General features: G+C 45.3%; 1 protein-coding gene across 1 annotated transcript in view; it reads right to left on the reverse strand.

The window, feature by feature from the left end:
* Window positions 1–25,236, reverse strand: part of ALKBH5 (alkB homolog 5, RNA demethylase) — a 235,433-nt gene extending 210,197 nt beyond the window's left edge. Inside the window, exon 1 of the mRNA XM_069645704.1 lies at window positions 23,543–25,236. Coding sequence (XP_069501805.1) covers window positions 23,543–24,252 — 710 coding nt within the window. The 5' untranslated portion in view covers window positions 24,253–25,236. The remainder of the gene's footprint in view (window positions 1–23,542) is intronic.
* Window positions 25,237–25,715: the final 479 nt, after the last annotated feature.

The following is a 25,715-nucleotide window of genomic DNA, read 5'->3' on the forward strand; positions in this document are numbered from 1 at the left end:
GCGGGACAGAGACAGAATTTCCGCCCTCGAAACCAGATGCAACGCCCTCAAAGCCAAACAAGAGGATTTAGAAAATTGTTCACGGAGGAACATCATCCGTATTAGAGGGGTCCCCTCCTATATCAGATACAGACCTGAAATCCTACGTGACAGAGCTATTTCGATTTATCATCACCCTTCCGGATAACTCGCCCTTGGATCTAGATCGGGTGCATAGAACAAGCCCTAGGAAAGCATCTAAATTCCCCCCGGATGTGTTGGCTAGAATACACTTTTCAAATAAAGGAAAAAATAATGCGCGAAGCAAGGCAGCTGCAGCAGATCACCTTCCGAGGCTCGACCCTATCTTTATACCAGGACCTGGCGAATTTGACCCATAGAAAATAGAAAATGCTATGACCTCTGACAGAATGGTTACGCGACAAGAAAACTCCATACCAGTGGGTATTCCCCACCTCAGTAAAATTCAGGTGGGAAGGGTCCCAGAGGCAAATCCACACAATGAAAGAAGCGGAGAAACTCATGGGACATAAGAGCAGAGGAGGAATCCGAGGCCGAAGAAACGGCTAACACCCACCCAGAGGTTGGCGGGGGGTAGGGAGGATGGACAAAAACTAACAGAAGGCGCAGACCTAGGGACCCCCCAAAAGAAAGACAGCGAATGGGACTAAGGGCTTTCCGCAGAAGGCTCCATTGACCCTCAGCCTCGATCACCAGGATCTCTCCACTCAGTAGAGCAAATGGTTAAGTGGCAAAAGGAGGAAATTTAGACTCATCCAGGTGAATGAAGAAAGAACATTATCTGAGCTTCAGCAAACCATAATTCAACGGCCCAGTTGGCCAGCAGCAAGAGCATTGGTGCCACCTGTTCCACAGTGGCGGTAGGATGACGGTTCTCCTACAAGCTCAATGTTGGGTGGTGGGAGGGGGGCAGATAGGGACCTTATATGGACAAACCCAACGCATCAGACATCACTCACAGTAAATTGCATACCTCTGATCAACATCACAACGTGCAGCATTAAGACGAGAACAGGTACTGTTTTGGCACAACCACAGTTTCTGCGCATCAACCCCGCAGACTAGAACAGAGTACAATATATAGTACATAAACTACAGGGAAACGTGGGCTATGGCTGATCTGAGCGAGATACGTATCCTATCTTGCAACATGCAAGGCATGAACTCACCAAGAAAGAGCTGCTCAGTGGAACATCGGCTGGAGCAACTACATGGAGACATTGTACAATGGCAGGAAACTCACTACAGGAAGACAAATGTCACATAAGATTCAAGCGATTTAAAACAGCCTACTTCGCTACCGCTGGGGCGAAAAAAAGAGGGGTGGCGATATTGTTAAGCGACAAAGTCCCACTTTTAAAAATCACAATACGAAGAGATCCAGGTGGTCGCCTCCTCTTGCTCAAGGGCTTTTTTGAAGAACTTCCTATCATAATTGTGACAATTTATAGCCCCAACAAAGCCCAAAACAAGTTAATCAAAGACCTTATTCCAATCATCTTAGCATTTCGCAAAGGCCACTTGTTCATAGGGTGGTTTGGGGGGGGGAGGGGGGGGGGGGAGGTGGGTATTTCAACGCCACGCCAAACCCGCAAGCGGATAAAACCCTTCCCCCCCACAGCAGCGGACATCACGCATGCTCTTTCGCTAGCCGAGCTGTTTAGAGACAGAAACTGTGGATGCGTAGAGGTTGTTTACTAAGGATTCCAGAGACTATATGCATTACTCCAATGTCCACAAAGGCTGCTCGAGAATAGACCTTATGCTGCTTTCCGGAATGTTATTACCATGTCTAAACAATGTAGAAATACATACATGCATGATTTCGGACCACGCTCCAGTCTCCATGAACTTAGCGTTATCAGGCCAAAGAAACCCTAACCGGCGGTACTGGAAACTGAAAGATTCCGTGCTGCCAGATGAAGCCATCAGGTCTGAGGCTGAGAACACGATAACCATTTTACAGAGAACACCACAGAAACATCCCCTATTAAAATCATCTGGGACGCAATGAAGGCAGCAGTCAGAGGAGCCTTGATAGGCGCAGGAGCGGAGCAAAGACTAATTTCGAATATAGCTATGGCCAAGCTTGAAAAAGAAGCGTCTCAATGTGAAGCGGAACTGAAGGCACGTTATTCCAGGAAAGCCGAAAGGTCCTTGAGAAAGGCATAGCGCCAGAAATGCATTGCGCGGATCGCACTGCCAAATACAAAGCAATTCTATTACAGCAAGGGGAATAAAGCAAATAAAGTTCTAATGCAGAAACTGAAGAAAATGCATAGTCGAAACATTGCACGGATACGGGGAAAAGATGGAAGCTACTGACACATGGAAAATTAATGAACTGGTAAAGTACCACAAATCCATTATGTCGGGCGATCCCACGGTCCTAGATAAGTTGCCAGAATTCTTGAGTGCCATTCCCCCTCAAAGCACATCCCAGTTGGAATGTCTGGAAAAGCCCATTAATGCTGAAGAAATCACTGAAGCTATTAAATCCCTCAAATCTACTGCCCCTGGGCTGGATGGCCTCACTGCAATCTTTTACAAAAAAATACACCAGAATTCTAGCTCCCCAACTGGCTAGCCCATTTAACTCCTTTCTATCCACAGGCTCAGTCACAGATTCAATGGCTGAATCAACCACGATCTTATTACACAAAATCAGGAAGAATCCGGATTCTCCCGACTCCTATCGCCCACTATCTCTCGAACAACGACCGCAAGATATTAGCTAAAGTATTGGCTAAAAGACTGGGGGCAGTCCTTCCCGCTTTAATCAAGACCAAACGGGATTCATACCGGGAAGAAGCACACATGACAATATTAGAATAAATGTAATTGAAAGCGCCTGTAAAATGAAGGTTGGGATGGCCGTGATTTCACTGGATGTCCATAAGGCTTTTCGACTGGGTAGACTGGGGTTACATCCGAGCAGTTCTCGAACACTTCGGCGCAAATTTTGTCAAATAGGTGATGGCCGGCTATCAAAGACCCACAACACAACTGCGGGTCAATGGTATCAGGTCAGAGCACATACACATAGCTAGGGTTATCAGGCAGGGTTGCCCACTTTCTCCCCTGATATTTGCCCCGTATATGATCCCTTTTGCGGCCAGAATCAGACAAAATGAGAATATAAAAGGGATATCAGTAGGAGACCAGGAGTATAAAATCGCGTTATATGCAGATGATGAATCACTGCATCATCATTAGAAAAGTCCCTATGAGCGCTGTGGGAAGAAATCGCGGAATTTGGTACCCTGTCTGCTGCTTTAGACATCAACCTCACCACACAGGAAAAAGAATCACTAGTCCCCCTGTTATCAATCCCATGGGCTAAAGGGGCAATTGAATATCTCGGGGTCCAAATCACAAGAGACCCTTCGCGGCTGTACTCTAGGAATATTCCCCAACTTATTCATAGGCTACAGGACGACCTTAAAAAGGTGGAAACAGCAGGAGATCTCCTGGTTTGGGTGAATCACAGCCATCAAAATTAATCTAATTCCCAGATGGCTTTACAACTGCACAGCATTACCTATACATATCCCGGGCCCTGCCCTAACAGCCCTACAAAAGAAAATACTAGACTTCGTCTGGGGGGGGACCTAGAATTAACAAACGAATCATGCTAAGAGGGAAGGCGCAAGGAGGGCTGGGAGTCCCAGACCTAGCTAGATACACCCTAGCTGCCCAATTATCGCACGCATTCTCCTGGGTGCAAGAATCAGATCCACCGAAATGGAGGCAAATAGAAGAATTCTGGTGTCCGGTCCCATTATCAGATCTCCCACATTTGCCAAACATAAGGCCACAAACAAATAGCGGCCCACTGGCAGCCACGTCCTATTGCTGGAAAGCTGCATCCCGAAGATGGGGGTGGGGGGGGTTCCATGGGACCACTGACCCCCCATCTGGAACAATCCCAACTTCTCACCGGATAGGCACCCGAGAGAGGGGGCGGGTAAGGTAAAACCAGCGATTAGAAGAGGGTGCCCCCATTACATTCGAGAGATGTAAAGTTAGATTTGGAGTGGGGGAACAGGAAAGATTTCATTATGCCCAGATCAGGCACTGGATGTCTAACAGACGAATCCAGGAGAAACGCGCCAGAGAGCTGACGGCTCTGGAACGCTCTTTAGATACACCAGCTAGTAGGGGTAGAGTCTCCACCATCTATCGACTCCTAGACAGGACAGACCCAGGAGAAAAAGATACATGCTGGAGTGGGAAAAAGATCTAGTCCGAGAAATAGAGACTGAAGAGTGGGGGAAAATATGGGCGAGATTGCACAAAAGCTCTCAATGCGTCACAAATAGATAAGGGGGATATAAATTATGCTACAGATCTTATCTGGCCCCAGCCCAAATTCAGAAGGCCAATCCAAGTGCTCCTGGATCCTGCTGGCGTGGCTGCCCTGTACCCGGATCACTGTTCCACATGGTCTGGGCCTGCCCAAAGGCAGAACGTTTCTGGAGAGAAATATTAAAACACATTAAAGACATCACTGGGCTATCTATTCCCTGGGATCCAGGCATTGTCCTATTGGGCGAAACAGGAAATGGCGCATACTCACTGTCAGGGCAAATATCCAAACTATGCACTCACCTGCTCCTAGCAGCAAAAATCGCTATGGCCAAATTATGGAAAGACGAAGGGGGACCTTTGATAGCGTTATGGTGGTTCAAATTTCAAATACTGGGATATAGCTGTAGCTGAGAAAAAGGCAGCGATCCGATCAGGCGCCCTGAACAGAACACTGACCACTTGGGACCCCCATTCTTTGACTATGCGGCCAAATTCCCAACCCTCACCAGGAGGCCCCCTCTTACCAGATGGCTCCAGAGTACCCCGCTATACTGAACAATGCTCCACACCCAAGGAAAGCTGAGAACAGAGAAACTGGCAACAGAATGGGAGTGGCCGGTTTCAAAGTTGTTCCCCACAGAGCCACAAGGCCATTAACGGTTCCCGCAATTGACAAACTCCACGAGAAACATGTCATGGTGATATAACTCATATTTAATGCATTAATGTAATGTCTGTATTGAATTGGTAAAATTTCATAAAATGTTTAAACATAAACAGCATTATTTATGTATTTACTGGAGTTCTTACACAAGGGGTAGGGCTACCGTCTGATCCTAGGGTAGTAGAAAAATACAGAGATGGTTCATTATCCAATACGGAAGCGGTGACAGTAACACTAGGATCAATCTGAAACCGATTTTCGGGCTGGTGCGACTCCTTTGCAGCATTTCTAACAGAACACCATCAGATTCTAAAAAATTGTCTGCCGCAAGGGCATTTAAGCATTTGCGGCAACAAAACGGTGATAGCTAAGGTGTCAGAATTAACAACAAAAAAAGAAAGTATCTACTGAACGGAGTAATGGAGCAGGAGGACGGGCGCGCTCACCCCACAAACCAGTGCTAACGCACCTGATGTGTCAATTACAGGAGTCAGGAACAACAAAACTGAAGGGAGTTCTAGTTAAAGAACTGCTTTCACGTGCAGAGCACGAAGCAGCAACTTCAGGGATTAGAACACTGCACAGGTAATATGTCGTATAACTCTGCAGCTTCAAGTTTAAAAAGGAATCAAATTATGATTCAACAAGCAGTACAACATTCACTAAATACATACACAGCTAAAAGAGCAATGCAACTAAAATCTGCCACTAAAAGAACAACAAATACAAGTCATAAGAGCTATCTTTCGCAAGGTTCTATTTACCAGCTAATAAAACAATTTCAACATAGTCATATTACACATCGCTCTACGCAAGGCATTATCAGCACTATGCACTTAAAGACAATGTCGGGCAGTAATCAAATTGATCAAACATGTGAACAGCACATGAGGAATAATCATAGGAGCCATTATTCCTCAGTATTTTGCAATGTTTGGATGCTATACAAGGCACTGCAAACATAATGTGTTTTGCGTTGAACATCGCAAACTTGCATTAATATGCATTGGGCACTTTATGGAACCCTCGTTCCATCTTGAATTATGCTCCGGTTTGAATAATGCTGCTATGACCGATTGCCCTGTATTAACTGCGCAATCCAGTTCTAATACAAGTGTCATTCTATTTTATTGGCATTGTACATTTCATGATACAGATCACTCGTACATTAATGAGTATTGATCTTTACAGGCATGAAGGCAGACACTGGAAGGCTGCTGGAGTTCTGGAAAAGGTTGACCATTTGTGCCACGTTGTTGACCCTTTCCCTCCCGAGTGTCCAACACTGCTCCAATATATTGAAGCCTCTGCGTCAGTGTAATCTGCGACTTCTGCAAGTTCATGGAGAAGCCAAGATGTACAGAGATCAAGTGTTCGAGGTGCCCACGAAAACTGCTCTAGGAACAGACCTTGAATCAGCCAGTCATCAGGTACAGGATTACTAAGACGCTGGACCTCCTACGGTATGGTCATCACAACTGCCATCAGCAAGGTGAACACCATGGGCGTGGAGGCCAATCCTCAAGGGAGCAACTTGAATCGATAATGGGCGTCTCCAATGGCAAACGTTCGATTACCAAGGCGTACCGCGATTACCACCTTCTAGACTGCATTGTGGTACAGAGCATTCAGGTGTGCATTGGGGCCACCTGTTCAGACTACATGTCAGAGGGATGGGTCTAGTATCATGTTGTGTAGGTCCTCTGCCTACTACAGTAGGCTCACTTGGCCAGCCAGAAAACAAACACAAACTAGTCCATGGCCATGCCGAATAGTGCCTCCATCCCAAAAGGGATGGGCTGCCCCACGTTGAAAATAGGATTTCTTCAACTCTGCGCACCGGCACATAGCCTCTGTCCCTCGGACGACGCAGAATCTCGGCGTAACCTGAGGCGGACGCTGAGGTTGATGCAGGTTTCTTTCTGAGGTAGAGGGCACTGGAATTCTCCCGGATAACTTTGTGCCAGACAAACCGAAGGACACTGAGCTGAAGCCGTACTAGACTGCGCCTTCTCAAATACCTCCATCATTTGCTTCTTAAACCGTTCACGCTCCTCCTTCAAAGCCCTCTTTGCAGGGTAGGATGCCGAGACACACCACACACAAACAGTGTGTATCAGTGATGGATACTTGGAGGTACAGTGCCATTCCTCAAGTACACTGATCTGCATCATGTCCAGAGTCTAGGAGTGGCTCGCTAAAACACACAAGGGAGCAGATAGGTCAAGCAGCACGAAGCGCAGTCAAAATGTTCCAGTGCGGCTGACACTGGATGGCTATAAAGATGAGGAATCTGTGGGGGAATAAAGTAAACCATTGGAAGGGGGGCGGGGGGATCCTGTGCAACCAATCCCTCCATTTGCTGGGTGTTATGTTAAAAAATATATTGAGGAGGGGGTACCAACCAGGACCAACCTCTTCCTGATAGAATAGGTGACATGGCAATTACATAGGTGGACCATTAGCAAAACCGGTTTCAGACTATGTGCCAAAGGCCTATTGCTTCAGCCCGATTGGTATCTTCATACGATGCAGATCATAACGGGAATATTAGTGCCCTTAGAATTTAATCTCAAACTACCTAGCTACAATTGTGATTACGGATTATCAAAACCAGCACCACCACCCTACCCCCAACACTGATAACTCTCTGGACATGAATGCTGGTTCATAGCTGGGTCAGTTATGATGAAATTTACTCACGTGTATCTGGGATTCGATTATGGATGCCTCTACAAGCCTGTGGAATAGAGAAAAACAAAAAGATGCATGGTTTTTATTGCACACTATGGCAGATGCCACGTGCTTGGTGTCCGAAACTCCCATCTGCCAACGCTCATGTGCAGCACAAGGAACAAATGGTCACATGCTCTGAGCAGTACACCAAAGAGCTGTGCGTTGTGGACAAGTATACAAAAAGGAAAACACCAAATTGCACTAAATTTCAGCGCTGCAGGCGAAAAAAGTTTAAAAAAATAAAAAGTGCTGATGGCAAACCACTGTCCCGACGTGAAAATGTTAATGGGGGTCCTAGTGTGGTTAGATGGCACCCTTACATGCAGTGTTTGTGTGACAAAGAACTGCCCTTTATAAGTCTTCTCCCACAAAAAGTGGCGATTGCGAGCTAGGTTTGATCCAGCTTGTGATTATCTGCTCCCGTGTACAGTGAGCGGAAGGGGGACTCCTAGGTATACATTCTACGATGGGATGAACTACAAGGACATCATACATGTGCACACAGGCCTTATCAGGAGAATGGATTGGACTTTACATTACTGTTTTGGGCAATTATGAAATTACTTTCAGTTGCATGTGCAGAAGATTCAGAGTTGAAACTGGAATCGTGGGGTTTGGTTTTTCATCCCCAGGTCAATATCGCATTAGCAATACAGATAATAGGGAGCTCCACTTTGTTCATAGTATATTGTTAGCCTATTGAAATAATCTTTTACACACTAAATTCTAGATTTGATTTCTCCACACGAATCAATTACATTTTACAAATCAAAAGAAAAAAAAGTAGCTCTATGGAGCAGTTTGTGCCAAGCTAGCCAGTCTCTTCTAGGCTACAATGGCTAAACGGATGCCAACAATTTCAAACCCCATACACAGTTGCTTGTAGTTCCTGCTCATAAGTGTTAACTTCAATCCGAATTATTAGTATAGGGGAAGAATTTGCATCTTAAAAGCTGACAGTGACAAGAAACAAGTAGTAGTGACACAAAACAAGCACCCCGCTTGTAGGTGAAAGCACAAATAAAAAAAGCAGGTAGGGGAAAGTCTGGTCCAGAACTTGACAAAAATCTAGCTTAAATTCTGGGCCCAATAATAGTACATTACTTAGTCTACGTTCCAATAAAGAGTGCTATCCCAGTTAAAACGAAAGCAAAAGCTTCAGAACACATTAGAATGTCTCCAAGGGGTTTGAAATTGAGGGGAGCCATTTAGGCTCATGCTTCTAGCCTTGTGAGCTTGTAACCAACAGCTACCAGGAGCTACTATTGGCTCCTAGGGCCAACTAGTGCCTTCCAAACATGTAAATGTGACTTTAACTGAGTATTTGAGAATGTTAATAAAGAAAAATAACACATCTAATTAGACATTTAAACACAATGGTTCAAACAAAATGGACAAAAAGTTAGAGCATCTCTGGTAGCTGCTGCCTAGTGGGTGATGCCAGACACCCAGGAGCTGTTTTTCGCTCCTGCTCATTGAATCTCAATTTCAAACCCTGCTCTTAGCCAGATCATGTCCTAGAGGCTTTCAAATCTAAACGAGCCTAGGCAGTACTATATGGCCGGTAATTCAAACAGTGAACCCAGGAAAGCAGGGCTCATCATCCCAATTCATTTGACAGTAGGTTGGTTGTTAAAAGACCATGCACGACAGCACAGTAAAATGTAGCACCTACAGTTAACATGCATCCACAAACCGGAGGAAATAATGCTCTAGAAGCTACAGTATCAAAATGAGGTTTTGAAGGAAAATATAAATGCTTCCAACTCTCTTGCTTTTCCATGTTTTCAGCTTGCTTAGTTTCTACTTCAAATGGACATAGCTAACGCATACAAAGATTAACAGACAAAACTTGACAGGGCTGATATTTTCCCCCATAACCCCGACAATTATTTTGTTTGGGTAAAAATCAATTCCTGGTGAAACAAAATGTCTGCAAATTAGGTAAACAGATGAAAATCCCTACCGTCAGTACTCCGGCTGTTAATTTAGGCACAAGGAGCACACGCATCAGTTTACAAAGTTATCCATGGCCATCACACTTCGCATGGGTCAAGTTTCAAGAGCAGGATCAACAGCTGGTGCTTATTTTTAAATATATTACATTCTACCCAATATTTTAAACTGACAGATGCATGCGTGGGCACACGGATACACATGGTAATACATTAGCTAACGTAGAGTAGCAATTTGCAACTAATCAGAAAGCTAAAATAAATTGTAACACCGCTAGAAGAGTTCCCGTTTTGCAAACAGTAAATATAATCAAAAGCACTTTAAAAAAGGTTGATGCTCGCATAGGTTGCATTCAGTGTGTTGATATATTTTCAGAAATGGAGACCCTCACATTACTAGGTGGACTGTTCAGCCAGATTTATTTTTAGTTTGGTGCACACCTTCATATCAATAACTAGAAATCTTACGCAGAGTTGCCTTTTGAAGAGGAGTCTTAGCCCTTTATTAAATTCAATATGTAGGTTAGCAGCACAAAGGTTTCCCTCTAGGGAAAAATTGTGCTCTATAAATACACGTTAATTTAGGTGAAAAGATCGTGACCAATGCCCATCAACCTCAATGATGGACTTGATGAGGGTCTCAATTTAATGTGCGAGGGATTGGGTGGTCAGTGGCATAGCGGGAGTAGTAAATGCTCAATCCGCTTTTTGATGGGTGCAGGCTGAACTACTCCGCTCCTGTGTGCCAGTAGGGGTCTATAGATTGGAAATAGGCTATCTACCAAATGGGAGAACCAAAAAGACTGGGCTAAAAAGAGGTTTTTACCATCACATAAGTGATTTAGAAATGTTGGCATAAAGGAAAGGAAGCATAAGATTGTGTGCCGTGCTATAGGTCACATTGCATTTTCAATTTGACAACACGTGGAGAAGTGCAGTGCTCACTGCCAAGCAATAATTGAGATCCTTTTAAATTGAGATCCTTTTAAATCCAGATCCACAGTTCACCATCTGAAGTTAGTTTGCCAGCTAATTTACAGTCGCCGCCCAGTTCATCGACGTGCAGCAGTTTCAGAAAACCAAAATTGGCTTAAAGCAAACAAATAACATGATCACACCAAACGTTCTGCAATTAATTGAAAGTGCCATGGGAGTGAGATACCTTTCAATCTGTGAAAGTGGCATACATTTTTACAATCGTGTAGTCCAAAAAAATGGTTTATAAACCTGATACAACTAAGATAAAGGACACTCAGCGGATGAAAAGAGACTCAGCTGATGCTTTTTTGTATATAGTACTGGTTTCTTCGGGTCACTAGAAAATCTAATCTGAAAAAATTGAGAAAAAAAAATACAAGCAGGAAGCGCACATTAGGACTGCAATAAAAGATAGGGGTAGCTGGGAACGTTTCAAAAATACACGCAGCATGTGAAACCGAGTCCCTAAAATGTAACTAGGTAAGTTGCAGTATTTCCCAGAAGACTAACGAACGAAACAGGCACAGCAGATTCTAGGTATCAAATCTCACTCAATAAGCAGAAGCTCTCGGGAAACGGAGGAGCTGGTACCCAGTGTGCTACAGAAATCTACACAAAAAACAATCCATCCTAATATTAATTTATACAAAATCCAAAACTGAGTTATGTTTGAGGTTTTCAGAATAGCCCTCATTAGTATTCCGAGATCAATTTGCATACAATGATTCTAAATGTATGCACATTTTTTCCTCAAATATAATGAAGGATGTCCTGAAAACCCGTCGGGATTCCAGCCCTCGAGGCCCAAAGTTGGACAACCCTGGTCTAGACAGTTTTAAAAAAAAAATTAAAAAAATATAACTCCCAGTAGCCATTTGTTTCAAGCTGACCGGACAAGGCATTTTTCACTTGCAGGAGTTTCACATGTTCAGTCTCATTTGCCAACAAATCAAAAATGTGTATTGTTTTATAAAAAAGGGCACAGTTACAAGTTACTACACTGCATGTCATGGGTACAAGAGGACAGAAGTGAGGCCAAGGAAAGTGCAATAAACAAAAGATTGCAACATACATGGTGCACACTCTTCTGTAAAACAAACACAAATTAACAAAGAGGGGGATGCGGAGTAGAGTTCCAAACTATTGCATGTGCATCAGGGCTGGTGACCGACAATAACAGGTGTCAAAGGATTAAGAGGACTCAAAATATGCACTCGCCAACATGGACTTTAAGCAAGTAACTAATTGAAGTCTGTGTGTGTAAGTAAGAATTGAGGTGGGCAGGGACTTTGTTGGACGGCAGATTGCAACTTGAAATGTTCACTCTCGAAGAGTCTTCTGCTAAACCAATATATGCCAGTTGCTTCCTATCATCCCCAGAGGTATCAACAGGCAGACCTGAAGTTTGAAACCAACGAAAGACTTTAAATTTACAACAAAAAAAAAAATTAAAGTTCCACATGGGATGGGCAAGTCTGGTCTGAAGTTTTTTTAAACATGCATTTTAGCGCATGTATAACTTTTGTATACCTTCTCCATTGTGAAGGATTTTAAGTATTCATTCCAGTATCTGGAGGCATTTACCTCAAAAAGGTTCTACCTCAATATTGCAGTCCTTTAAAGTTGTGTGGTGTCATTGGGTCACCTGCAGATCGGAGTACTCGGCGGATCAGGAACCAAGAGGGCTGTCTGATGTTTTGGGACCCTGTTGATAAAGCACCGCGCTCGTATTGGAAACAAGGCAGAGCAGTGCGGCATGGCTTCAATAAGCAGACTTGCGCTTGGGCTGTAGTCCACCATGTAGCGCATCATCAAAATATTTAATATTTTTTAAACCGTAGGCAATTTGGAGTCTTGTACTTGCACTCTAGGGTCATTTTAGCCGCTTGATTTTGCACTCGTTGTAATTAGTGTATTTGAATTTGTTAAACCTATTTTAGCAGTCTAGCACGTTTAATGCCAGTGCTCTGCAAGTCCCGTTTTCCCAACATATGGCGTTGAAAACGGGCCTTGCTCACAACCTCATTTATCCTAAGAGTGAAAGACAAGGTGCCCTCAAATGGGACACCTAGTTTTTGGTCTTGACTTTGAGGTGACAAGGAGCGGGACTTGCCGCTAATGGTGTTTAGGCATGTCCCCCGAGCACCATTCATGTATTGCGACTAGGCGATGATGTGCGCTCAGATAGATAAGAGTTTAAAGGCTAAATTACATGTCTGCGTAGAGCTGTAAAGATGGTGTTGAAAAGTACTAGGAGGGTTTCAGTTGACTGTTAAAAGAGATGGGGCTATGAGGTTTACGCTGGGAGATTTCCCCGTCCGTAGATTAGCCAGGTAGCTTCATGGGTCAGAAAAAGGTTGTGCGTCAAAAGAATGAAGCACAAATGTACTGTTGCCACCCGTGGCAGCAGTCAAGCAGAGCGTCATGTAGAGACGGGCAAGGGAACCAGGAAGTGTGGGCAGACTACACGGACATAAGGGTGCTGGCATGGGTTGGGGGGGGGGGGCAATCTAAGTGCAGCACTGGTGGCAGTGTATTCGCACTTCTCGCAAAAACTGAGCCAACTAGTGAAAGTGTTTTGGCTGTTTAGCCCACGCAAGGTGGGAGCAGCTGTAGGTCGACTGAAGACTTGGCTGGGTACCATCAAAGAGAATTTAGTAACCTGACCAGGAGTACCATCAAGAACCAGAGACTGGAGAAACACCCAATACAGCATTGGAAACTAGAGCGGCATCAAAAGATGGAGAAATAAAACTACAATAATTGCTATGATGGCACCATCCAATTACCTCCCAGAAAAAACAGGAGAATGCCACAGAAGCAACGGAAAGACAAATGAAATGCACCTTCCAAATCTGTACATGGCTTCTTTTCAGAAGGTCAATAGGACATTAAGATTAGACACTATTTGGGTGTGCAAACCAAATCATATCTGCACAAACCATACCTGCATCAGCCCTAAAGAGGGAACAGCCATTTTAACTTTGGCACCAACAAATACATGGTGGGCTCCATTGCTCCAGATTTCTGGCCCAGAAAGAAAAAGTCTACCTCTGCCATTCATGAAAACTACAGTTGGGTCATCACTAGTGAACAGACACTGAAAGAATACCAAGTTGGCACAGCAAAACAGCCTTCAATGTGCACCTAAACACTTGCAGTGATCTTCCCTTCCAGCATCCTGGCTTAGATCAAATATTTTCTTTTATTTGGGCCATTTGCGTATCAAAAGTAGGTTCAGTGCCCTCAGTGGAAAGCACCACCCAATTTAAATCCTACACAGATCACTGAATGAGAAGCATTCATGTGAGAAAAAATATCACCAGCAATAGTACTGGTGGTCATTATAACAGTGCTTGATACCAGTAAGGTTGGGGAATGCATGAAACAACTTAGTGAAGAAAAAAAAAAAAGTGTACAAAAAATAAATATCAAAACAGCAGAAGTCTTCAAAGAACCAGGACATGGATTGGAAGTTAGTACATGAAAGTATATTTTACAAGCCGGGTATGGGCGGTTATCACTCAGGACAATTGGAGTCCACCAATGTATGCAAAAAGAAAATGTTCCAAACCAACTCTCCTAACCTCCCAAGGCACAGACCTTGCTATATCATTACAACCACCAGGTTGTTGCGGGCCACCCTTTATGAAAGATGCCAAACTTACGGCAATGGTTTCATAGGTTCTTGTTTTGGTACATGACTTGTCACGGTTGTGGAATGTATTATCAACGAATATAGCACAAGCTTATCCAGATGAAGACTGCAAATCTATTGTTCACCAACCCGTATCTTGATTACCTTTAGACAGAGAACGAGCAAGGGACCAAAAAGAAAAGGTTATCACGGTTTGGAGTGAGGGGGAGAAGGGCCCATGTTTACACGAGTGAAGCTTTAGAACAATACCGCAAGAAATAAAAAAAACTGGACAAACGCAAAAATAAAAAGAAACCCCAGAAGGCACTCGTTCTACACACAATTTGACAGCAGCGAAGAACCACAATGACTCATACTATATGCTCATGCCTTTCTGCGTGTGTACACCACACGTGTTCGAAGCATTCACTATACTATGGATAGTCCTCTTTCGAGAATTCACATATCTATGACAAAATACGGACATGGTTGAAGGAATGACGTCGTTCAACAAACGAAGAATGGCAATAGATTTGAAGAAGACATTTAAAAAAAGCTATGCAAACAAAACCATAAAAACAGATCATGTAGATATTTAACAAATTAATTCCCGAGCACCGCGGTACGTTCCAAGAGCGATACTCGTTCCAAAATGGCAGCAGTAATTAGCGGTCATTCCATTTACCTCGTCTAGGCAAGCTGAAATACAATGCTACAGATTAAAATGGAAGGCCTCAAAATACGCACTCAACACTAGACATTGTTGGCAAGTAAGAAATGGTGTGCATGCAAAGAACTGGAATTCTTGTTAGGGGGCAAGCGACTACTATGACTTTAGTTTCAAACAGATAACGGCATGGACAAAGTATAACAAACAAAAACCTGAGCTTTACATCTCTGGCTTTTGTCAAAGTGCCATTTTTAGTTGTTTAAAGGTTCTCCCCATCATAAAATTGACATTCCACTTTAGGTGGTCATAAAGCGAAAAATGGCCGCCACGCACAGCAGCCAGTCAACATATAACTTAGAGCCATGCCACTGTACTCCGGAGAGTGTTTTAAACATGTAGGTGCTAGATTTGTCTGAAAGTCACTGGATTTTCGTTTGTCATCTCTTGCCAAATTGCTGTCATTATATCTTGCATTGCTGACATCATAGGGAGTACATTGGTCGAAGATATTAGTGATGTTTTGCTGTCTTGAAAGATTGGCACTCTCCCGTCATTCTCCCTCATTCCTGTAAAAGCAGTAGGAATATTGCCACATTTGAAAAGTTAATAGCGGAGGAACGCTCCACCAAACTAGAAAATTGCAAAATCTCAGGAAGATCACTACATAAAACGCTTGGCTTAAAGATTAAAATAGCTGCACCAGTAACGGCGGCCACAGAGCAGCGCGACAAGGACAGCGGTTGGCACTAGCACAGAGTATCAAGAACTCGGGTAGGTCCCAGATACACAGAAGACCCGACAAGGAGACTCCTTGCCCACACGCAAAGCAGAAGACACTGGAGCAAAACAAATCATACCTGTTCTTACAGTGAAATGCCGACTGAGGGCAAGAACGACAGAAGAGTTCCCAAGCCTTGAACTGTCCCATTTCACGAGCGGACTACGGGAAGCTGATGGACCATAACACCGTCGCATGATGCAGCTCCACTCCACAGCCTCTACTGCCAGAGCCAGTTGAGGTGGTGTTGGGTCCACTGAAAGGACGGCAAAGATAGAGGCAGGCCACAAAGTTCACACGAACCATTGGCAAGTGATAAATGACACCTGTATGCGTGTGTGGAACGGGGGCAAGGGACTATGCCCGGGTTGCAAATTAAAATGCATACCCCCTGTATTTACTACCCATCTATCAGCTTGTGCCACACTTTCAATTACACAGATCGTCTCCACCACCGTCAGAAAGCAAGCATTTTTCCAAATAGACCCAAGCTCCGCAGGTTCACCATAAATGTTTCCCGCCAAGCCCAAAAAAAAGAGGTCACCTACATGTGGTTCTAAGAAAAGTACCCCTTTTAGAATAGAGTTTAATGGAAGTCACAAAACTGTTAAGCCAAGGGAAAATATTACCAACGTTAAATGAAGCCATTTAGAAACAAACGACCTTTGGAGCACTTGGTTACATAACTCCAAGCCAAGGTTACTTCGCCAGAAAAACACAAAAAGTTCTAAGCATAACAGCATGCTACTTGCATGTTTTGAACCGATTTGTGTTTGCTATGTAAGAATTACCGTGAGACATTTTTCACCCCCCCCCCAAAGTGTGTTTCGACCTATGCAAAGAACAAGGTTAAAGTTCACGCTATGGCCCCCAAAAAAATACTAGGCAACCATGTAGGGCGGTAATCTTCGTTTAACATGGTGACTCGCATACATCTATTATACACTTGCGCCAACAAAGTTGTAACATTGCCAACAAAGTTGTATGGAGGGACAGAATGGGACTAGCAATTTGTGTTAACTCCCAAAATCAGATAAAGGGATACTGTACTACCGCCCCCCTCGCCCCTTTGACAATTATGGAATAGTAGTTAGAGCCCCACAGATAATGGGTGTATTGGTCACTTTTACTCCCCCAACAATAGGCAAATACTGCCAAACAATAAAAAGGAGAGTACAAATACCCCCAACAAAAATAGGAAGACACATAGGAGCCAGTTTCCCTGCTTTCATCCACAAAGCTCCATGAATATGTTTGAGCCAGTTGAAAACGTAGTGACACGGAGAAACTCTGGCCTGAAGCGGTATAACTATCTTTTTAATGTGCAAGAATACCTCTGTGCAAAGAAATATTGCAAAACATTTCTATTTTAAATGTAACCCCCCCCCCTCCCATTTCCTGTGGGGTTCTGTATGCATGGGCTGTGTGTCATTTTCCGTTGACAGGCTAGGTTTATAGTGCAAATTATAGCTTTCTCAGAACCTTTTAAGTGTTGAATAATGCATACAAAATGTTGCCTTTTAAGATTTTTTTTTTTTTGTTTTTTTGAGCACTGACCAAATGGTGTTTTTTCTATATAATGATCGGTGGAATTTATGTTAAATGTTGTATTTTTGTACTTCTTTCTTTTTTGTTTGAAAGGTTGATTAAATTCAACCAAATCAATAAATAAAAAAAAAAAAAAAAAAATAGTCCTTCCTTGTTGTCCATTCCCCCTAACAGCATGTGTTTTGGGTGCAGAAAGTGTTTAAGATCCAGTAGATCGAAGGCTCCACCAGCAGGAGGGGGGGGGTGGCGGGGCGCCCATGAGGTGATTGCACTTCAGGAATTTCGCGGGTTCCCCTGCTGGCGAGCGCCAATGGGAACGGCTGGTAGGGCATAACAGCCCGAGGAGGTAGAACACCAACGGAGATGATAGGAGACAGAAGCTCCTGACTTTCACAGAGGGCACCAATGCCCTCCGCCGAGACAGGGACACCCGCCCAATCCATAGGCTGTCCGCCTATCGGGTGGGTTGGCAGTTCTCTCTCCCACCGGGGTCGAGAGAGTAATCAGAGTGAGGGCAAACAAAGCACTTGGCCCGCCCCTGCAAGTAAGAGCCAGGGAGAGCGGGGTCAGGTGCGGCGCTGCCAGTCCTGTCAAGTAGGTGAGCGAAGAAGTGAAAAGGGGATACTGCACCTTGCGTTTGCCAACCCTGGTTAACACGCTGGCATTTTTTTTTAATGAGAATACTTGAATATTCACTGCTCCGGGCGGGTGGCTCTGTGGAGTCATGTTTCTTTAGAGTAAAAGTGGGTTTGACCGATCACGGTGGACACCGCGTGAGGTGCCCCGTAGGGGTTGGTCCATGGTCGAGTAGCCCGTGTCCTACCATTCTCCCAGAGCCTGCTTCGACCTGTTGAGTCACGAGCAGTACCATTCTGCATTTTTCAGTTGCCCCTCCTCTGGGGCAAGTACTTATCCCATCAAAGACTGGCACTCAGCCTGCTCCGTGAGGGAGTAAGATTGCCGCCAGTTTAGAGGAGCATACAGGACTGGTGGCGTCATGGTGTGAGTGGGGCATTTGGCATTCTCAGGAGATACTCATGACAGGAATGGTTATGTACTTATCAAATGTGAAAGCGTTCATTCGCAGGAGAACCCTGTGACAAAGGGTTATTTAACACATGTGAAAGTGTTTATGCTCAAGAGAGCCCATTGCAAGGATTGTATTATTTAATGATCACATGTAAAGCACTATCCCCCTCAGGTGATCCTCAAGGATCCATGTGATATGCTAATGAACCAATGTGAATCCAATGTGCTGTGCAGGGAGCCAATGACAACTGTAAAGGATGGTTCCATTCTTGTACTAGCAGGGAGCAACTTGGTTAGCAGTTTCAGGTGTAAGTGATCCTATCCATGTATTATTTATTTTACATATTTCATTACATAAAATGAAAGCGGATCACACTAAAACTAATAGGACTGTTTATTTGGTCAAAAGGAGCCAGAGCTGCTGCTTTCTTTGAGCAACTACCCCCCCGCCCCCCTGAAAGCCCTCACACATTACAGCCACCTTGCCCTCCACCCCCTTGGGCTACTCATTTTCCCTGCACGTGTGCAGTAAGGCGTTATACCCAGGTCTCCTACAGGTGGCTACTCATTCCTACAGATAAGGATAAAATTACAGGGAGAAACACCTTACATATAGTTAGAACCTATTTTAGTCACTTATAAAAGGCTCCCCTTGTGAATGAGACTTATGAAGTAAAATACTATAATATTATCTGGAGCCCTGTCTAAATACTCGTGGAAAATGCTTTCTCACAAAAACTGGACACTACCATGGCAATGAAAAGCTATTTGTCCCACGACATAGAGAGCACAGACATCGATATGAAATTAAACCTAGAGAGGCTGGGGTATTATGCTGGCCTCATTTCTTTTCAGAAGGATATGAAAAAGATCAGTAAACATAACTTGATACTCTGCTCTCTTGCAAACCTACTATTCGCTTACCCGCACAACCATATGAAAAAGATGCCATCTTGGGGCCAATTGGCAATATGTGCCCACACATTTTGGCACTAACCAACCCCCCCTTTTCTTAATTTTTACCTGGACCAAGAGTGGATTAGAGCAAATTATGTCTGCTGCAGGCAGGATGACAATGATGCGTGTAAGGTGTTTCTCCCGATGCGTTTGTTATGAAAGAGCGAGCAGCAACCTGTCGGAGAACTGAGCATGGGGATACTTACACCTTACTGCATAGATGTGCAAATGAAAACCCAGGAGCTGGGGGGGGGGGTGGAATTTATGGCCCTCCTATGAAGACCTGTGGCAGACCTCAGTATTTGAGGGCTGTCCCGAGGGAGAATTGGCCCTCCCTTATAGCAGGTCCTTCCAGATGACTAGATTCAAAAGTTAGGGCTCCCGGTTGGGAGCCTATTCTACCCAGGAGGGTTAGTAGGGAACAAGGATTACAATTGAATAGGTCCAAGAGAAATAGGTGCTAACATAATACTCCTGTTTTTTATCACCCTCTGCATCAAAGAAGAATACAATTTTTCCAAACTCTGTTGTAGAATCAATCTTATTTTTTATCTAATGTTAGTACAGTTCAAAATAAAATGGACATTTCAAAATGGACGTTTCAGAGTTAGCAACAAGAGAAAAGGGAGGTCATTTACCTAAATTACAGAAAATATATACATCACACGGAATCAAAGGTTTTTCGGTAGGACAACCATTGTATGTGCAAGACAAAAACAAATTCAAATTTCATTTGTCAAGGGGTTCACATGAAAATGGCAAACATTAACAATTGGACATTTACAACATCACTTGAACATTTCGACAAAAACAAGTCATTTTCATTGTGTATAGCAGCACGAGTGTACTGCAGTTGGGGATAGTGCGTCTACACCACGGTGTTTCAGCCGTTTCTAGGTGGGCTTAGTGGGCCACATCTGGTATACGGCCTTCATCAGGACGGGGGTCTGTACTGTATGAGGTTTGTGCTATGGGTGTATTAATTCCAAAGGTTCTTGTATGAGCCACGAGGGCTAATCTCCGTCTGATCCTCTCGGCTGGAGGAGAAGTTTCACTTGTAAACGAGCCTAGTTGTTCTATTCTTTAAAATGGTCCCACGGCCAAAAAAACCTGTCAGGGTACAGGACCTGCTCGCAGTCTGCCGCTGTAGCGTATGAACCGCTGAGTCATTCTACGATTCACGGGGACGTGCCTCGTAGAATGACTGCTATATATCTAGACGTTAACCTCGTCATATGTTCTTTAATTACTTTCCTTAGGGTTTGGTACCAGCTCACATACATGTGGAAATGAGCAGGCATCAAACACAAGTCATTTGTATAGCCCGTCAAGTGGCACAGCGAGTAGAGTGCTTGCTTCGACATCCGCGCAGAGCCTGCTGGCGCAGGTTCGAATCCCGAGAGGGCCAAACTCAGCCTTTCATCCTTCCGAGGTCGCTAAATGAGCACCACACACCGTGGGTTAAGTGGCGCTCAGATACCTGAGGGTTCGTAGCACTATATAAATGCGAAATTATTATTATACATGAAGATGCACTTTAATGTTATTAACATTTTCTGATGCCGTTTCTCCTTTACTTTCCCTGCATGTGCCTCTGATTTGTTTGCATTGTGGTTCTTCATATGTATTGTTTGTACTAGTACAAGTGTTGCAAGTCTAGAAATGTTAGCTAGTTACTACATGTTTAATGTTACTCAAAAATCTGATACGGTAGCATTCATTATTGTACTATCCAATTACAAGATAAATATTGTACCTCTATGGTGCATGCTGCAGTCATTGCCTACGTTTATATTTGATTAGGTTTCTGTATTAACAGCAACACTCCAATACAATGATTTTAGATGAGTACATGCTTTAATAGATCAAGTAGTATATATCACACACACACACTACACCCCAGGGCCGCTAGTGGAGGCGCTTTTGGGAAGTACATAAAATTAATACATACTTAAATGTCCTTTCTCCATTACCTCCGGTATTAAAATAGTTAGATAGCATCAGTCAGGTCACCTGGGAGCAAGTTCATTCATATTTCATTAATAATTAAGGGGGCTTCCGGGGTAAGCCTTCCAGCCACCCGGCAAATTATTATGTCACCCGTGTGGCTTTGGAGTAAAGGCCTCCCTTCCCATAGAAATGACAGTAGGCCACACCTGGACAAATGGTGGCCGCAGACCCCCACAATACCTAGGACAACGACTAACACACACACTTTAGAATGGTTTAATAAACCACCAATACTCCTGGACTGGTGGCTCACCACGTTTGTCCCTCACTGAGCATACCATTACCCCACAGCAACTGCTTTTAGGCAAGCGTCAGAGGCTGGTAGAGGAATGCACCGCCCCCTCCGCCGCCCCCTCCGCCGCCCCCCCCGCCCGATTTGGCCACAACTAGAATACAGGGTTAACTTTGAGCCTGACAATAACCAAAACCGAGTCCTTCTGTAGCCAACAACTCCCTTCTGGCGCCACAGATAATTTCCAGCTATAACTGTCTCGTGAGTGAATATTTAGGTTCCGCAATGTGACCACCTTCGCTGGTATGGCAACTACCAACCCAGCTGGTAAATAGTGGCTTGACCACAAAACTATGGTGGCACGGTCCTTGTTTGCCTGAACATGGTGCAGCTATCAGGCAAAGCTGCTGCATCTAACCCCTTTAAACCACGGTACGGTTAGTGATGCCATCTATTTTACTGAAAAGAGGACTCAACCAGTTTTGCTGGATGGGCCCATATCCTGCACAATATGCTGTCATGCAGGGGGAGACAAAGCAAACGTGGGTTGGTCATTTTTTGGTGCACATATTTATAAGAATAGTTCTTAAAGAAACACCCTGAACTGCATCCCGGATGCAGACGACTATCCCCCACCCACAAAATGAGTTTGCTGGCGAAGGTGGGCTGGCATCTGTACAGGGGGTGTGGGTGTACTTTTGTACAGGGTTTGGTAGGCTAAAGCAAGGGTGCTGGGATCTCACTTCAACAGCCTGCCACCCTGCAATGTACAGGCCAGAGAAGGAGCAAACAGTTACTTAACCTTCGCCATCCTTGAGAAATAAATACATAAAACCTGTGTATGCATTCGTATCAATATTTTTCTCATTAAGGAAAAGAGAAATTAAGGCATTTTGATTTGAGGGCACGATTATACCGATTCACTGGAATGCCCTTTCAAACAAATTGCAACCAAGCACGGCTAGTCTGTTAAACATGTACGTTGAGAGGATATTGTGTGCGTGCAGAGCTCTCACTAAACTCCATGTATTGGCTCATTCAAGTCATTAATTTTCTTTGCATTCCTGAAAAACAAGCGTAATGGCGGCCGAAGAGATGCAAGAAGAGCAGTGATAGCTGCAGTTGATGCGGAGCACCTTGAGAAGTCCGCACGTCATTTCTACGAGGATTGCTCGAAAGATTGAGGTTTTTTAATTGGCTCGTCCAATTTTGCTTCAGAGAAACGACTAACCATGCGTTTAACAAGTGATTGAGACACAGGACATGTGTAGTACAACAAACAGGTTAGATCTACGAGGACTCATTTTGTCTATACATGGGATTACATTTTTGGAAAGCCTGGCCCAAAACAGTCAGCCCCATAGCCAGATTGGGGTGCTGCCCCGGTGATTGTGCCTAAACTGTTGTGTGGTACACAATGAATGCTAGCCCATGAAAACAAGTACACGAGTTCCTTTTTGGAGAGTAGTAGATCGCAAATGTCCGACTCCCTGAAATCCTAATAACGAGATTAGTGTTTTGTATACTGCAAGCTGGCATGAATGAAGCACTTTGACATAATGTGGCGGTAAAGTCATAGTGTGGCTTCACAAGCCCCATGTCATTCCATCAGCTGTTTCTTTCAAGCCTCATCATTCATTACTGGACAGGGGTAAACTAGAGTGAAATGCTAAGTGCTTATGCCCAGTTTCTCTGATCAAGTCACAGCTCAATGGGAACATGACATTCGCCTTCCAAAGCCCCTTGAAAACAAGGGAAGGGGGTGTTCATAAACAATGCAGACGAGCTTGTGTAACACTTGAGTGCCACAGTGACAGCTCCCCCTGTAAACCAGGGACTGTGCACCTGCACACCTTACCTGTGAATAGGGAACTTGAATATCCTAGCAGGCAAAGACCACTCTCTGTAAACGACTTACAATGGGAAAGAGACAATCCTTCCACCATCCCCTTAGAAGATCGGCGTCTCGACCCGTAAGAGCCATAGACAGATACCCAACCCTCGAGAGAGCATTACCTGAGAATGGTGACGCTGCCCCTCCGCACGGGCAGGAACACCACGGGCTCGGAGACTCGGATGGGCTTGAACTGGAACTTGCAACCGAAGCAGAGAGCCGAGTCGCTGAAGAAGGACACGGAGACGATGGGCCTCTCGAAGATGTGGATGGGGTCCACGTGCGACACAATGCAGCCGCCGGGCTGGTAGTCGTTGATGACGGCGCTGTTGACGAAGCCCTCGGGGATGACCCGGTGCTGCTCCAGCTTGCGGATGACCAGCTGATACACCCAGGCGGGTATCTCGTCCACGTCCCCCTTGGGATAGAGGCGCTCCTGGCCCGGGCCACGCTTCTGCAGCTGCGCCCCGTACGTGTAGCCCTCCCCGAAGAAGTACTTGTTGCGCAGCGGAGCCCGGTCCACCGTGTGCTCCTTGTAGAGCCCTTTCTCGGCGGTGCGCACCACCTCGTCTATCCGGCTCTCGATGCGGGCGCACTCCTCGGGGCTAAAGAGCCGCATCTGCCGAATACCGTGCTTCACCAAGCGGGCCTCCTCCTCCCGATAGTGGGGAGGAGGAGGGATCGCCGGGGCTGGTGGCAGCTGCGGCGGCTCCTCGTGGTCACTGTACTCGCCGTCCGACAGCTTTCTCTTCGAGGCCGGCTCCGGGCCCTTGGGGTAGGGCATCATGGACTGAAGCTTCTCGCGTAGGTCCGTGTAACCACTGGAGGCCATGCTGCGGGGGCTCACTGCGCCCGGGGGCAGCGGGGGGAGCCGCCGCCACTCATGGCTAAGTCCCGGTGTTTGCTCTGAGAAAAATAGGTCAAGAGCAGTCCGCGGAGCTCATGCTGGGGGCCATTCTGGGCTTGCAGGTGAGGGCAATGAAGCTGGCGGGAACCCGTGTCCTGGGTGGAAACGGGTGTTGCACCTATCGGGGCACCGACACAGAGATCCAGTTTTCGTGTGAGCAGATGTAGGATTCACAGGTAAGTGGGGGTGAGAAGTTGGCAACGCAGAACTTAGGAGTAAGCGGATGTTTTGGAAGGATCGAGTCTGCGGGTCAATGGTAAACACGATCAGGGGAAAAGTGTCCGTTTGAGTGCGGTGGTCGCTCGCAGCTGACGCAGTTCCGATGACGCTCCGTACTGAGGATACTCGCCGATTTCCCCGCCGCTATGTCCGGTTCAGGAAGGCACCCCAACTGCTCTAGGGAACCCACGAGGGTCCCAAGCATCTGGACGGGAGTTCTCCATATAACTTGGTTGGCTTTCTCAAGGCCAGTCAACCTTTCCCACTGCAATGTTGTCCCTGCTTGATCTGGTGGACGTTTCACACTCCGCAGTGTAAGATCCTGACACGGGAGGGGGTTATCTCCAGCACCCCTTGGTCACAAGCCGGTCCCTCTCAACCCCCTTGACTGCGCATGTTCCAAGCTGCGCCCGACGTGACCTCCGCTAGGACACGCGCCAACCCTATGGCAGCCGTTGCCCGCGAGGTCCGCTACTGTCCGCTGTCACTCACAGCTAATCCACCGGTCCCGCTCAGACCCTGACGCATCTCTCCGTCACCCAGCCGTGTAACGCAGCCCACAGAGCCCAGTCTCTGCCTCAACCTAACTTGAGGCGTCCAAAACCCGCCTTGTGCTGTTCCCCCGTTGGTCAAGCCCATACACTATGGGGATGACAGGAACGCTTTCCCTAGCTATTGGCCAACTTCAACGTCAATCCAGAGACCAAGCGCACAACAAGTACCAACACAAGTTACCTTGAGGTGCAGCGTTTCAGAGGACCCCGAAACGTGCATACTGTCTAAAGAGATGCCTAGAACAAAGTGTTTTTGTATAGCTAAAATTAACGATATTTTCCGAGAAGCGCATTTTAATAAAAGCATAGGCCGGTGTAAAGTAAGACGTCCTGTCAGTTTCACGATATGTGCACATAGTGTCGGCATTTTCAAAATGATGCTGACAACAGGCAGCTTGTTGGCTCCCTTTGTTTGGATACCTTGGTTTACTCCAGAAAAATACGTGACTGAGTGAACGTCGGCGGTGCCGTGGCGGGTAGTAGACATAGAGGATGGACAAGCCACATTTGCGGATCTATAGAACGACTGGACTCCGAACATCCAGCCCACATGATTTATTTGTTGTTAAATAACTTTATTAGAAGACAACGTGGCATTCATTGCGACAACATGCA

Source organism: Ambystoma mexicanum, chromosome 2p (assembly GCF_040938575.1).
Source record: "Ambystoma mexicanum isolate Mex_15411 chromosome 2p, UKY_AmexF1_1, whole genome shotgun sequence".
Classification (NCBI taxonomy): Eukaryota; Metazoa; Chordata; class Amphibia; order Caudata; family Ambystomatidae; genus Ambystoma; species Ambystoma mexicanum.